This window comes from Palaemon carinicauda, chromosome 38, assembly GCF_036898095.1.
Source record: "Palaemon carinicauda isolate YSFRI2023 chromosome 38, ASM3689809v2, whole genome shotgun sequence".
NCBI lineage: Eukaryota > Metazoa > Arthropoda > Malacostraca > Decapoda > Palaemonidae > Palaemon > Palaemon carinicauda.
In genome coordinates this window covers 8,810,321-8,825,165 of record NC_090762.1, presented here as the reverse complement: position 1 = coordinate 8,825,165, position 14,845 = coordinate 8,810,321, and the positions used below count along the sequence as shown (strand labels likewise).

The 14,845-nt window shown below is 34.1% G+C and overlaps 1 protein-coding gene across 1 annotated transcript in view; it reads left to right on the top strand.

Moving 5' to 3' along the window:
• The first annotated feature begins 12,135 nt into the window (after positions 1–12,135).
• Positions 12,136–14,845, top strand: part of LOC137630417 (acyl-coenzyme A diphosphatase FITM2-like) — a 49,769-nt gene continuing 47,059 nt past the window's right edge. The window contains exon 1 of the mRNA XM_068361876.1: positions 12,136–13,107. Within this exon, the coding sequence (XP_068217977.1) occupies positions 12,522–13,107 (586 nt within the window). The 5' untranslated portion in view covers positions 12,136–12,521. The remainder of the gene's footprint in view (positions 13,108–14,845) is intronic.

Here is a 14,845-nt window from a genome sequence, read left to right as displayed (position 1 = left end):
ATAATAATAATAATTATTATTATTATTATTATTATTATTATTATTATTATTATTATTATTATTATTATTACTTACTTACTTACTTACTAAGCTCCAAACCTACTTGGAAAAGCAGGATGCTATAAGCCCAGGGGCTCCAACAGGGAAAATAGCTCAGTGAGGAAAGGAAAAAGGGAAAATAAAATATCTTAAGAAGAGTAACAACAATAAATATCTCCTATTTAAACTATAAAATCTTTAACAAAACAAGAGGAAGAGAAATAAGATAGGAGAGTGTGCTCGAGTGTACCCTCAAGCGAGAGAACTCTAACCCAAGACAGTGGAAGGCCATGGTACAGAGGCTATGGCACTACCCAAGAGTGATTTATTTAATGTTGTTACGGATCTTATTATTATTCATTATTATTTCTCATATATAGTTTATACGTCATTTCCTTCTCCTTGTTGGAACCCCTCGGCTTGTAGAATCTTGTTTTAACAACTATACTTAATGCAGCAAGAAATGAACAATAGGCGTGGGACCTGGTTTTAAATGATTTCCTCCACTTTTGCCACATCTCCACAGATCACCGGTTTGCCATCTTTCCACAACCATGCTTCACCTCCTTACCTTCTATGGCTGTCTCTTTCTCTCTCTGTTTCTATGTAAATTGGTGTAAATTCGAAATTGTATCTGCAATTATTCTGACTTTTGTTCCACATCACCAATGAGGTAAAATTTAAGCCACCTCCCCCCCCCCCATCCTATTGGTGTCATAATGCAAGAACACGAAGAGGAGCAGTATTGTATGGTTAAAGTGTTCTAATGTTTAGACCGGGGATCGTTCACTTCAGCAGCAAAGATAAGAAATATGTTAGAGACACTTAGAATTGAATGTTTACAACCTATCCATTTTGAATGTCGAGTTTCTTTAACTAAAACAAGTCTTCTGGATAAAATAGTTTTAGATATGTGAATATTTTGATAGCCTCAAAGGCATGAATGCAAATGAGTTTATAAGACAACCAAAGCAATTTATATAATTAATATCAGAGGTTTACCTGATAATTCAATTTAGACTAATTTTTTTAAGTGGTTTTTATTTTTTTAAATAGATAAAAACCAGGAAAAGTAGTTTAATTAGGATCAATTATCACTATCCTATTTTATGCCTTTATAAAATGTCTACGATGTAAGTTCTAATGGATAATTTACTTTCAAAATTAGTAAGTGAATCATCCTAGAATACAATGCTTTTAAGGAAATAGGAATCATCAAGAATTTCATACAGACATCAAAGCCGTCGTCGTGGAAATCAAATTGTGTGACGTCATAAGCATTGATCAATTAAGGGTAAATTGGAAATATGAAGGAGAGATGTAACTAAAATAGATAATAGAAAGGATAAAAAAGAATAGAAAAGATAAATAATGGTAAAGCTTAAAGATACATACTCGTAATAGTGCAACGGATTTATTTCGGGAATATTTTCCTTATCCACTAAATTGTTTGTCGCAAAGAATAAGCTCTTTCATTGTCAGGGCTGTTCTCTCTTGGGGAAATTATAGATAGATTATTTCGAAAGTAATGTCCGTTTATCAGTCTACAAGCATTATGACTGGGTATTCAGTAAAATTTAATCTGCGTGGGCTATATTTTCAAATGAAATCCTCCGTTTAATCTTTAAATGCTTCACTTCCTTATTCATTGCATTATAAATATTGGTTTCTGCTTTTTCTTCAGTGAAGCTAGAGAAACTATTCTCTATGTTTTCATAACGTTGTTGTAAATTTCTGTCCAAGACGGAATTAAGAGAGCTAAGTTTTCAGACAAGTTAAGGTGATCTAAAACAAAATGCTTTTGACGCAAATATTTGTAGAAGATTATGAAGCGAAGTTTCTATATTCATATATCAATGTTCCACACTGTGCCGGAAAAGTTCCTCGTAAAGCTGCAGAAGCTTATCTTAAATGAAGCTCCTCTGTTATCGTATTGCTACCTCCTAATCTTTAGGATTCATTTAAAGCCATTAAAAATATATTAAATCATATTCTATAACTATTACATCACATCTTGTGCTGCAAATTTCTACGAGTACAGCTTCTTGTTAGTCAGAGACAAGTCTTGACTTCTTTGAAATGTGTTATTGCATTGCTTTCATGATTCTGTTCTCAAGAACCTAAAAACTGATAAGAATTATAGAATGTATTCATCCCAATAAATTACGTTGCCTCTAGTCTGAGACCCTGTAAAGATAAATCTGTTAATCTCTAGGTTGAATTGTTTAAGTTCAAGAAAGTAATTCCTCGGGCTAGACGCCGTTCATATTCTATTCAAATATTGTAGATAACTCAGGTTTTGTTCAAGAGTTTCATATAGAGACCAGGGAGAGAATGGATAAAAATTGTAAGACTGAAAGAGTACACTGGGCACACTGACCTATCTTATTTTTTTCATCTTGTTTTTTAAAATGGTGTGTTTGGCAGGCTTAATAGAAGGGCCATGGATGCCTGGTGGTTTATCAAAAGGTTGCCTTTTCCTCATCTGTTTCTTTTTAATTTTCAAAACCATCCTTACTGTCCTCCCTTCGGTTGAAGTGGCTCTCCTGGAGGGTATTTAGCCTTGCATGGTGTATTGGCTCCTCCATGTTGACCAGTTTTTCCGACTTTTTATCTATAGTCTGTGTTTTATTAATCACTTCATTTATATTTCTGTACATATTGTTTTTGCTATCATCATTGTTAATTTCGTTTTTAAGTCTGATGTATCTTTTTATCGCCATTGATTCTTATGCTATCTGGAGACATTGAGCGATATCCGAGACCATTACGTCGTAAACTTCATCAGTGTCGTCTCCTATAATGCAATATTCGTGGTCTTTATACACATATTCAAGACCCCACAGTTGCATCCAGACAGCATGATATTCTTTTGAGCTCAGAAACTTTGGTTTCTAATATAAGGCACTCATCTAAGTTCCTTATAACTGGTTTTAAGAAGCCTATAATTTTGAAACTGGATGTCATATTCCTAGTCCCAGGGGAATACCGGTGTATATTAGAACTAAGTACCCTGCTCCTCATAAGTCCTGCTATGAATGAGGATGTCATAAGATTCTGGTAATAAGAGTTTCTGGCAAGCATAATAACTTATATTTGTGTTCGATCTACCGGAATCCAGATATGGATGATTTTATCTTCGACTGTCTTCTTACCATTATAGCTAAGACACAAGATGATAGAAATGCCTCTTGTTTTTTGTGGGTTATTTCAATGCTCACCATAGGGAGTGGTTAAATTCTGTTTCTAAAGACTGCAGGTTTCTTAGCTCCAAAGGTATCTGTTATTTTGCGCAACTTAGCAAGAAGAGGAGCGTTTAGCACTTGTTGGAGAATTGGTAATGTTACTCTATTGTGTGAATGCGTTTGTGGTAGCTCAAGTTCAATTGATTACCGCCCAATTTCCTTAACTCCCATATTATCCAAAGTTTTTGAGCGTCTTTTAGGGAAAACTTCTAAATAGGTTTGCTTAAGGTAATCAGCTATTCCCTATTTTGAAAATTGGTTATAGTAAAGGCCTTGGAGCATGTGGTGGCCTTCTTACAATCTCCAATGCTGTACAGAAATCCCTTGCATGGGGTCAGGAAGTTTGTATGATTAGTTATGATTTTAGTACTGCTTTTGACCGGAATAATCATGAGGCCCTTGTTTTCAAACTCAGACAATTGGGAGTGGGTGGGTCTTTTCTTAGCATCATTCTTGAATTTCTAAGTAATAGATCGTAAAGAGTTTTTGTTGATGGACGCCATAGTGAGTATAGGAATATGATATTTGGTGTTCCACAGGGTAGTGTTCTTGGTCCATTACTTTTCATAGTATAAACACAAGACATGTGGTTTGGCCTAGAAAACAATCTCGTTGCATATGCAAATTATGTTACTCTCTTTACATCAGTTCAATGTCCTGAATGTAGGTCTGAAGTTGCTGAATCCCTTAATAGAGATCTATCTAGAATTAGTGCATGGTGCAAATTATGGGGCATGAAGTTGAATCCTAAGAAACCTCAAAGTATGATTGTAAGTAGGTCAAGGACAATTGCTCCTCAACATTCGGATTTCAGCTTTGAAATTGTTCTTTAACTCTGTATGACTCTTCAAATTTTAGGTGTGATTTTAGACAACAAGTTTACTTTTGAGAAACACAATAGGTATGTGTCTTCTTTAATTGCACAAAAAATAGGCTTATTGAGAAAGTCTTGTTAGATTTTCGGTGATCAAACTATTGTGAAGAAGTGTTATAATTCTTTCATTCTACCTTGTTTCGATTATTGTTCTGTCTGGTCTTCAGCTGTTGATTCTCATCTTAATTTGTTGGACAGGAACTTACGGTCTATTAAATTTCTTATTCCTGATCTAGATATTAATCTCTGGCACCGTCGTTTAATTATTTCGTTATGCATTTTGCATAAGATTTTTCATAATTCTGACCATTCTTTACATTCAGATCTTCCCGGACAGCATCATCCTAGGTATGCAGTCAATTCGAATAGTCAGGCCTTCTCCATCATGAGGCTCCTACGGCCTGCCAACGCAAGAGCCCATGTCTAGCACAAGGTTAGACAATCTAACACGCAAGCAAGCAAGCTTGAGGCTCAATACTACACAGTATTCTAAAAGTTTTATTCCACCTATGACCAAGTTGTGGAATAATCTTCCTAATTGCGTAATTGAATTGGTAGAACCTAAAAAGTTCAAACTTGCAGCAAATGTTTATATGACATAAGTCTTTCTATAGTTGATATATGATAGATCTGTTTTAATGTTACTGTTCTTAAGATATTTTATTCTAATGATTTATTGCTTCTCATTATTATTATTATTATTATTATTATTATTATTATTATTATTATTATTATTATTATTATTATTATTATTATTATTATTACTTGCTAAGCTACAACCCAAGTTGGAACAGCAGGATGCTATTTCCCTATTTCATCTCCTCGCCGGGCCATTTTCCCTGTTGGAGCCCTTAAGCTTATAGCATCATGCTTCTCCAAATATGGCTGTAGCTTAGCTAGTAACAATAGCAATAACAATTATGCTGTAGATGGCTGGAACGCCTAACCTTTGAACAATGAAGTCCTGCCTCATAATGGGAGTAATAGAAAACGTTACAAACAAGTGATAAAGAAAACGTAATATGTCTATTGGTATACTATTTCACACGGATCTTCGTATCGTACATGAATATAAGTTTCTTGGGATACACTATATTTAGATTGAAATAGTAATATTTAAGGTTTTATTATAGTTATGGGCGGAACAAGCTTTTCTACTAAAAAAAAACATGTGTTTCTTGGAGAAAAACGCCCGTTTTCTTACAAATGTTCCGTTCGTAACTATACTTTTACCGTATTTAGTTCCAAGTGTTATAAATCAAAATTTAATATTGGGGAAGAAAGTTTAGTTTCCATTTCATGTTGGTATTTTACTTCTGTATTAGCTTCCAAAGGACACTCTAAAATCAAACAGTTTATATCTAGTCGTGGATATGGCCTCTGTACCATGGTCTTCCACTCTGAGGTTAATCATTCATTTGAATCAGACTGATTCCAAGTGACATATTTCATCTGGTTACAATTTCAATTCCAATCACAGCCTTATATCAGGGAAATGGATCCGAATAAGGCAACCCTTGTAGTGAAGGCAAGATTAAATATGCTTAAGCTAAATTACAATAATAAAAATAAGCTTAGAAGCTTTGCACCTATTTATAATGCGATAGAGTGCCCGCAAACTTATTTTAGTGCGTGAGCAATTAAGAACCAGGAATTGGGAATCATCTTTGTAACCAAATTACTAACTGTAGTAGAGAGCTTTGCAACATCCCCACGGCCCCATGCTTTTTTTTTTTTTTTTTTTTTTTTTTTTTTTTTTTTTTTTTTTTTTATAAATTTGTGCATTTCAAATATTTCATTTGGTCTCCTTTAACCCAGCTGTCAACTTTTACCTTTACCTAGCTGTTGTTGTCGTCCACGCATATGAAAATCAATCCCACTAATGTCTATGAATGTGAATTATCCACATATTTGTATATCTCTTCTAGGAGAAGGGCACTCCAAAATCAAACCATTGTTCTCTAGTCTTGGGTAGTGTCATAGCCTCTGTACCATGGTCTTCCACTGTCTTGGGTTAGAGTTCTCTTGCTTGAGGGTACACTCGGGCACACTATTCTATCTAATTTCTCTTCCTCTTGTTTTGTTAAAGTTTATATAGTTTATATAGAAGATATTTATTTTAATGTTGTTACTCTTCTTAAAATATTTAATTTTTCCTTTTTTCCTTTCCTCACTGGGCTATTTTCCCTGTTGGAGCCTCTGGGCTTATAGCATTGTGCTTTTCCAACTAGGGTTGTAGCTTAGCAAGTAGTAATAATAATAATAATAATAATAATAATAATAATAATAATAATAATAATAATATCTCAAAAATTGGAGAATTTAGATCCATCTCCATATAATAGGACCAGGCTAAAGAAGGGTGACAAGGCAGAGATTCGAAGACAGTTCATAGTATTTATACCACACAAAGCAGCCATTCGAAAAATATCGAGTTGAAAACTGAATGCCTCTCTTTTCAATGGGTCAACATCTACTATTATACGTAACGTGTTTATTCCAAAATTTAATGTCATTGGATGTAATTTTACATCGATAATAACAAACAGTAGTTGTTTGTGTTTTGACGCCCTTCCAAGTCAATATGTCTATTTAACTTTATTCTTCTTGCAAATAATCCTCACCCGCGCCATTCTTTCTTCCTGACGTCGTCCCCAACTCTATTCCCCAACTCCCCCAGACCACAATCCTCTCCCAACACCGTGTCAACCAACACAATTCTTGGCGCTATAATTAAAATATAGTGCGGCTAATTTTTCATGTGGCTGGTGGCGGTGATGAAGGCTGGCTGAGCACATTTTGGTAATTAAATAACGTGATTAATCTCAATTCTTATGTCCTAGAAAACTCCTCCGCTCTCATATTAATATATGAGGGGTTGAGCCTCGGCGTTCCCGCCCTCACTTAGCGGACGCTTTATCAGTCTAAACTTGTTTGGGCTAACGAATAAAAATAAGCCATGGTCTCAGCTTAAGAGAAGACGATGCTAACATCTTTCATTGGATTTTATTTTATTCACTTAATTGTATTATTATCTTTTATATAAAATCTTCATTTGATTTCCAAAAAGGAAGCTGTTATGTTTTTATGAAAACCTTGAAATTAATAATGGACTTTCGGAAGTAATAAAGACAGTATTTATCAAAATATAAAGACCTATGAAACAAGTTTCCTGATGCCCTTTGCTAGCCCAGGTCCGAAGAAAACAAGGAAAGGTGACAAGACCACGAAGTAAGCTATATATCTGCCTCTTAAAGAAGAAATATTATGACTCAGGAGCAAATCCAAAGTTTTGTTGTAGAAGGAAACAAATGAAGGAATGGATAAAGTGGTTATAAGGCCATATTTTTGGAACTGTTCAGATAATAAAAAAAAATTGGAAAGTAATAAAAAATACAGTCGTCTACTAAATGATGTATTCAAATCGCCAAAAAGATATAGTTAAGAAAAGATAAATGTTTTAGAGATTTCCTACCAATACATTCGAAAAATAACCTGTTTACCAATAAAGTTCGGTTCCATTTCACTGGATGTATCACACAAGGTGACTTCAAAGAATCTATAAATAATTTACTCAGTAGTAAATCCCTCGGCTGTGATGAATTCCCTACAGATGTTTTTGAATTAATTCTGGATAAGAAAGTAGCGGATAGGAACACCCCGTTAACACTTGCTGTACCTCTGTTGATGTAAGCAGTGAATTTTGTACAAGGCAGTTCTTCGACTGTGGTAGATCTCAATCCATGTTAAAACATTATTCTAAAATTATACTTTATAAACCGAAAATTTAGCTCCTTCTGAAGCCAACCAGCCAATCCTCTCTTTATTTTAATGTTGTTATTGTTCTTAAGATATTTTATTTTTTCTTGTTTTCTTTTCTCGCTGGGCTATTTTCCCTGTTTGAGCATGTGGGCTTATAGCATCCTGCTTTTCCAAATAGGGTTGTAGCTTAGCTAGTAATAATAATAATAATAATAATAATAATAATAATAATAATAATAATAATTTTTCAACTTTTGGCTAGTTTTCATTCAGTTGTCATGTGAAATTTACGTTTTCGATTGATTTTAATTCTGAACAAACATTAAAACCCAAACTTTGACGCATTCTGTTTTAGAAACTAAAACTAAACCCTATGCGTTTAGCCAGTATTTAAGGTGGTGTTCGGTGGCTTTTTATTTACATATCATATTATGCACTTTAGTTTCCTTGTGGATTGCAGGCTGTGATGTGATCATGAAATTTTTATATTTCTCAGATCCATAATTTGTTTCTTTTTGTTAAAATTAGTTGGGTTTGGGGTCAAGAACCACCTTGGATACACACCTACCAAATCTTTTTTATAGATACATTATTATTATTATTATTATTATTATTATTACTAGCTAATCTACAGCCCTAGTTGGAAAAGCAAGATGCTATAAGCCCAAGGGTTCCAACATGGAAAAATAGCCCAGTGAGGAAAGGAATAAATAAATAAATTATCTGAGAAATAATGAAGACTTAAAATAAAATAATTTATAAACAGTAACAACGTCAAAACAGATTTTTTCATAAATAAACTATAAATAGATTTATGTCAGCCTGTTCAACATAAAATATTTGCTGCAAGTTTGAACTTATGAAGTTCTGCTGATTCAACTACCTGATTAGGAAGAATTTTAGTCAGATGTTTTACGAAAGGAACCATCTTTGCTATGAGGAAATTAAGAACTGTCATGATTTGTAGATATCCTCATTGTTTTGCCATCACTTATTGCAATTCACAATTTAAACAAAAGTGAAATAACTGTTTCACCTCTTTTCCCTGGAACAAGTACCTCGAGGCTATTTTTTAAATAAAACATTCTTTCACATATGCATTGTTTATATGTTTTGCAATACAAAAAGCCCTAATTTGTATGAGCTGTTATAGCAAGACATGTAGAATGTGAAATGTGTTATGTACTTTTTTTTTATATTTCTTTCTCGATAAAATTGCCAATATTATGATAATGACAGCTGTGAAGAATAATCACATCCCATATAGAGAAGGATGGAAGAGATTTTTGCACATTTTTATATTTGAAAAGGAAAATTCTCAGAAGTTCCTTCAGCTATGAGAAAGGTGTCTTTGTAAAGTTCAGAGTTTTTTTTTAATGCAACATACGAATAGACAAACTGATCTTTTTAGTTGTTATTTCTCATGTTTTAACCTTCGAACATTTGTTTATTTTTTTTTTTTTTATAAATATTCAACCTATTCACCTTTGGAAAAAATCAAAATAGCACTGAAATTTTATGAAGGCAACTTGAAGAAAGTTTCTTAACAATAATGTATTTTCAAAGCACTTAATTGAAGGAAAAGGCTGGTGTTACTTAGTGCATTTAATTAAACAAAACAGTTTCACTGAAAACGATGTGATCATTCCATGGTACAGTACATTGATTTTTTTACTCCCTCGTTATAAGTAATTCTCTGCCTCTCATGACATACTCCGAAGGTCTGTTGCAAATTATTATTATTATTATTATTATCATTATTATTATTATTATTGTTTTTATAATTATTTGCTAAGCTACAACCCTAGTTGGAAAAGCAAGATGCTATAAGCCCAGGGGCTCCAACAGGGAAAATAGCTCAGTGGGGAAAGGAAACGAAGAAAAATAAAATGTTTTAAGAAGAGTAACAACAATAAAATAAATATCTCCTATATAAACTATAAAAACTTTAACAAAACAAGAGGAAGAGAATTAAGATAGAATAGTGTGCCCGAGTGCACCCTCAAGCAAGAGAACTCTAACCCAAGACAGTGGAAGACCATGGTACAGAGGCTATGGCACTACCCAAGACTAGAGAACAATGGTTTGATTTTGGAGAGTCCTTCTAGAAGAGCTGCTTACCATAGCTAAAGAGTCTCTTCTACCCTTACCAAGAGGAAAGTAGCCACTGAACAATTACAGTGCAGTAGTTAACCCCTTGGGTGAAGAAGAATTGTTTGGTTATATCAGTGTTGTCAGGTGTAAGAGGACAGAGGAGAATCTGTAATGAATAAGTCACAATATCCTTTTTTACGACATCACAAACAGTCAAGGGATCTTGAAGCATTTATCGCGTTTGGTATCCAAGTGAAGTCGTCCCTCCAGTTACTCCAAATGCCAGAAAACACAATTTGGTCTCCTGTAAGGAGTTAATTTTCTATACACTTGAAGAAAGAAAGGGACAACTTTTCAATACAACATTGTTTGCTACTATATATATATATATATATATATATATATATATATATATATATATATATATATATATATGTATATATATATATATCTATATATATATATATATATATATATATATATATATATATATATATATATATATATATATATAGATATATATATATATATATATATATATATATATATATATATATATATATATATATATATATATATATATATATATATTTATATATATATATATATATATATATATATTATATATATATATATATATATATATATATATATATATATATATATATATATATATATATATATATATATATATATATATACACACACACACGAGGAAGCCTCTGTACTATCTGGCATCTGTCTTAAAGAATACCACCAATAATAGGTAAGTGATGCAATCTAATTGGAATTGCGGAAGTAGCAATAAAGTCGGCTTAAAAGAGAATAAAACGAAAAAAAAAAAAAACAGTCATTTATCCTCCAATGAACATGAGACTTATTTTATTTTTATTTTTAAGATGGTGTAAGTCTTTATTTTCACAGAAGTAACATGGACAAAATTGTTTATCTCAAACGGAAATACATAGTATAACTCTCAAATTTTAGATGAAACTTTTTGAGATAAAAAAAAATAGTATCAACCGTGATAGTTTGGTATTTTATCTGTTCTAACCAGATTATGCAAAACTATCCTTTCATATTTTAAAGAAAACTTTACCATAAACCTCAAATTTGTAATTTTAAGGAATCTTTACGCGATTCACAACACCTCTAAAGCAACGGAACTGAATTTCACGTATTTATGAAGGAATTTAGAAGTGTAGAGCCAACTATTTTGGTGAAATTGCCACACACACTATATATATATATATATATATATATATATATATATATATATATATATATATATATATATATATATACATAGATTTAAAAGGTCAAGATAGGAACGACTGGCGAAATCTAATCGAGGCCCTTTGCGTCAATGGTCGTAGGAGATGATATATATATATATATATATATATATATATATATATATATATATATATATATATATATATATATATATGCACTCTAGAAGTACTTCATGTGAAGGAAGTAATGAAATCATTGTAGTTCGTAATTTTCTACTGACCAGTTGACAGGGAAAATGCAAGATTTGGCTGATATAATTTAGTCTCTACGATCCGTCACTGGGACTGGGGAGGACATTCACCGCCGAAGTAAATCGTGGGAAATCCCTGCCAGTTATATTGTGAATTGAAGGTCCCATCACTAACTTTGAAGCTTTATTTGGAAAATCGCCATTTCTACGTTCAGTGAATGTCTATCTCTTTTTTTTCTTTTTTTGGTTAATTATTTTTACACCTTCTCACTACTAAGTAGTACTGTACGATACGACGTAGTACATACTGCGTAAGCTATGTACGCACCGTCTTATAATTAACGACAGGTGCTGAGGTAATAACACTTTGGTCACCAAATTCCAATTATAACCATTGCACAGCCTGTCCCAATGACTGGCTACTTTGATTTTTCCGCCGGAATTAAAAAAAATGACGCGGTATCAAATTAGTTTGGTTATAAATTGTTTGATTATGATAAAAACTCAATTGATGATTATTTAAAGAAAAAGGAACAGAAATAGCATTGTCTTTCGAATATAGGTCCAGAAATTTATTTTTATAATTCTTTTAAAGAAGTGACCTTTGGCATCTACGGGAGGTAAACAAAACATTTTGTCGTCTGCTGTTGCAGCGGCATCTGAAAGCCCAACTAAATCAAATCATGAAGAGGACCATTGTCAAACAACTTTCAGTGTATTACGCGAGTGGCATGTTGAATAGTGCATAAAATGACTATGGGAAAGTCATTTATTTGTTAAATCTAATAAAATTTTTGACGAGTACCCTTAAATAACGTGGTACTGTTTTCCCAAAAACAGAGTACTGGGAAATAAATGACCGAGCGGCCATGACTGGTCCAGAAATAGATTTGGCCCAAGAGCCAGGTGATACCTGTGTTGGATTAGACGACGTCCCCACGTTTGTCAATGGCGACGTGGCTGTGCCGTGATCCCGGCCTGGGTTATTGAGCCAAGGAAAGTGAGCGAGTTTCCCGTCACGATGCCTTCTGCAGGAGCTGCTCAAGCGAAGAAGGGCCGGGGGTCGTCCGTCTCTGGCCCTTCCTTCAAGTCCTGTCGACCCCCTATTGAGAAAGGTCGCTGGGCAGCTAAGGGGACCAAGCCTTTGCCTGAGCAAGCGTCTGTGCAACACGTCCTCAGTCTCATCCTCGTTCACGGTTGCCGCAAAGTCTTGTTTGTCCAGACTGAAGTTAAGATAACTCTGTACTCCATCGGTTTATTCTTTGGGTCACTAATATGTGATTTTCTGCCCCTGCCGAAGGTTTACATGGGCATGAAGGATAATTTTTTCAATGTTTATTACGTCAAAGTGGCGTGGGCATGGATGATCCTGTTTGTTGGAGCATTTATATTACTGACAAGTGCAACAATAGGCTGTGGTCGACGGGAAGTGATTAAGAGACACATGTCCAGACTTCTGATTGGGACATGCTTCTGGTACTTTTGGAGCCAATGGTTCTTTAGTATTGTTGAAAACCGAACGGGCGCTTGCCTAGGAAAAGCGATAATTAAAGACAAATATGAATGCAATGAAGGAGGATATCATTGGCACTCTTTTGATATTTCAGGTAAGTAGCCTGCTTTAATCTAGTACATTGTAAGATTGCATGATATTTTGGATTAGGATTAGATAATCGTAAATCTTGCAAAATTTACCCACGATAGCCTGACCTGTATATTACAAAACATTTCATATTAATGAAAGCTTACTTAATTAGAAATACTTTTTGGTTCTATTATAGTTTATTACAGGGTAATGTAGCCTAGGGAAAAAACTTTTTTTTTTTTCCAAAGAAAAAGGTCTGCTCTCTTTGGAAATTAATAGTTTCAGAAATATATAAATATCTATCTATATTCACCGATAATGGGGACCCCCAGTGGGACCTCGGCATTTTGGGTGGGGAAACAGTATATAATGGTAAAACAAATCTTTTCTTTTCCATACATTATCTTCTTGGACGTATACACTTATTATATATATCCTTTACTAACGGTATATTTTTCATTTATTTGTTGACATTCTACGGGTCAGTTGTAGTCGGTCTCGTTCGTTCGTTTGTACACAGCAGTTTTCGATCTTCTACACTTAAACAGGAAAACATATATTTTCTGTTTGAAATGATACCCTGTAGACTTGCAAAACTTTACCTACTGTTTTAGGTTAGTATATAATACAGTACATAAGTTTCTCTCCAAATACATGAACTACATATTTCAGACGATTTATCTTTTATTTTGTGTGAATGACCAATATTGTTGGTGTAAGCCACGCATTGTTATTTGCTACTTTTACCCTGTATACAGTAGCATTTATGGGTATCCCAGATAGGACCAAATTTTTCTACAGAATTAAACCAGTCAAAAATGGCAGATATGCATATGTCATTTCATAAATAAACTGAAAAATACATGTATCAGTACTATAACAGTACTGAAAATACGTAAGACAAAAAATTGGGGTGTATGTATGATGACGGCCATGCCCCCATAACTCCCTTATTTTCAAGCGTATCAGTAAGAATATTGCAGTCTAAGTAGGTAAGGACATGGCTAGTAGGTTAGGTTAGGTGGTGTTCTGTGCGCATGGGTGGTCCTATCCATCGTTATACAAATTCCCAAAAGGTTATTTAAAATAATCACATTACAGTATTGCCATCTGATTCAACAACCAAACTTACCCTTACCTTCTTATCCTTACCTTCCTTATCCTTACCTTCCTTATCCTTAACCTTTTATGCCAAGTCCTTACCATACCAGGACTCTGATCTAACATGACCTAGATCTCTCTGAAGTCAATAAAAGTAGTAGTGCTAGCTAACATAACGAAATTTAACGTTTTATGTTGGGACTCTCTGGACCCTGGGTCTTCCCCCACCCATGGTCCTGAATTCATTTAGAATACTGAGATGCATTCTAACCTAACCTAGTATCGCAGATCCCTACCATACTCAATGCCACCTCTCCCATCACCAATACTCAATGCCACCCCTTCTATCGACAATACTCAATGCCACCTCTCCCATCACCAATACACAATGCCACCCCTGCATTCACCAATACTCAATGCCACCCCTTCCATCGACAATACTGAATGCCACCTCTCCCATCACCAATACACAATGCCACCCCTGCATTCACCAATACTCAATGCCACCCCTTCCATCGACAATACTGAATGCCACCTCTCCCATCACCAATACTCAATGCCATCCCTCCCATCACCAATACACAATGCCACCCCTTCCATCGACAATACTCAATGCCACCTCTCCGTTCACCAGTACTCAATGCCATCCCTCCCATTAC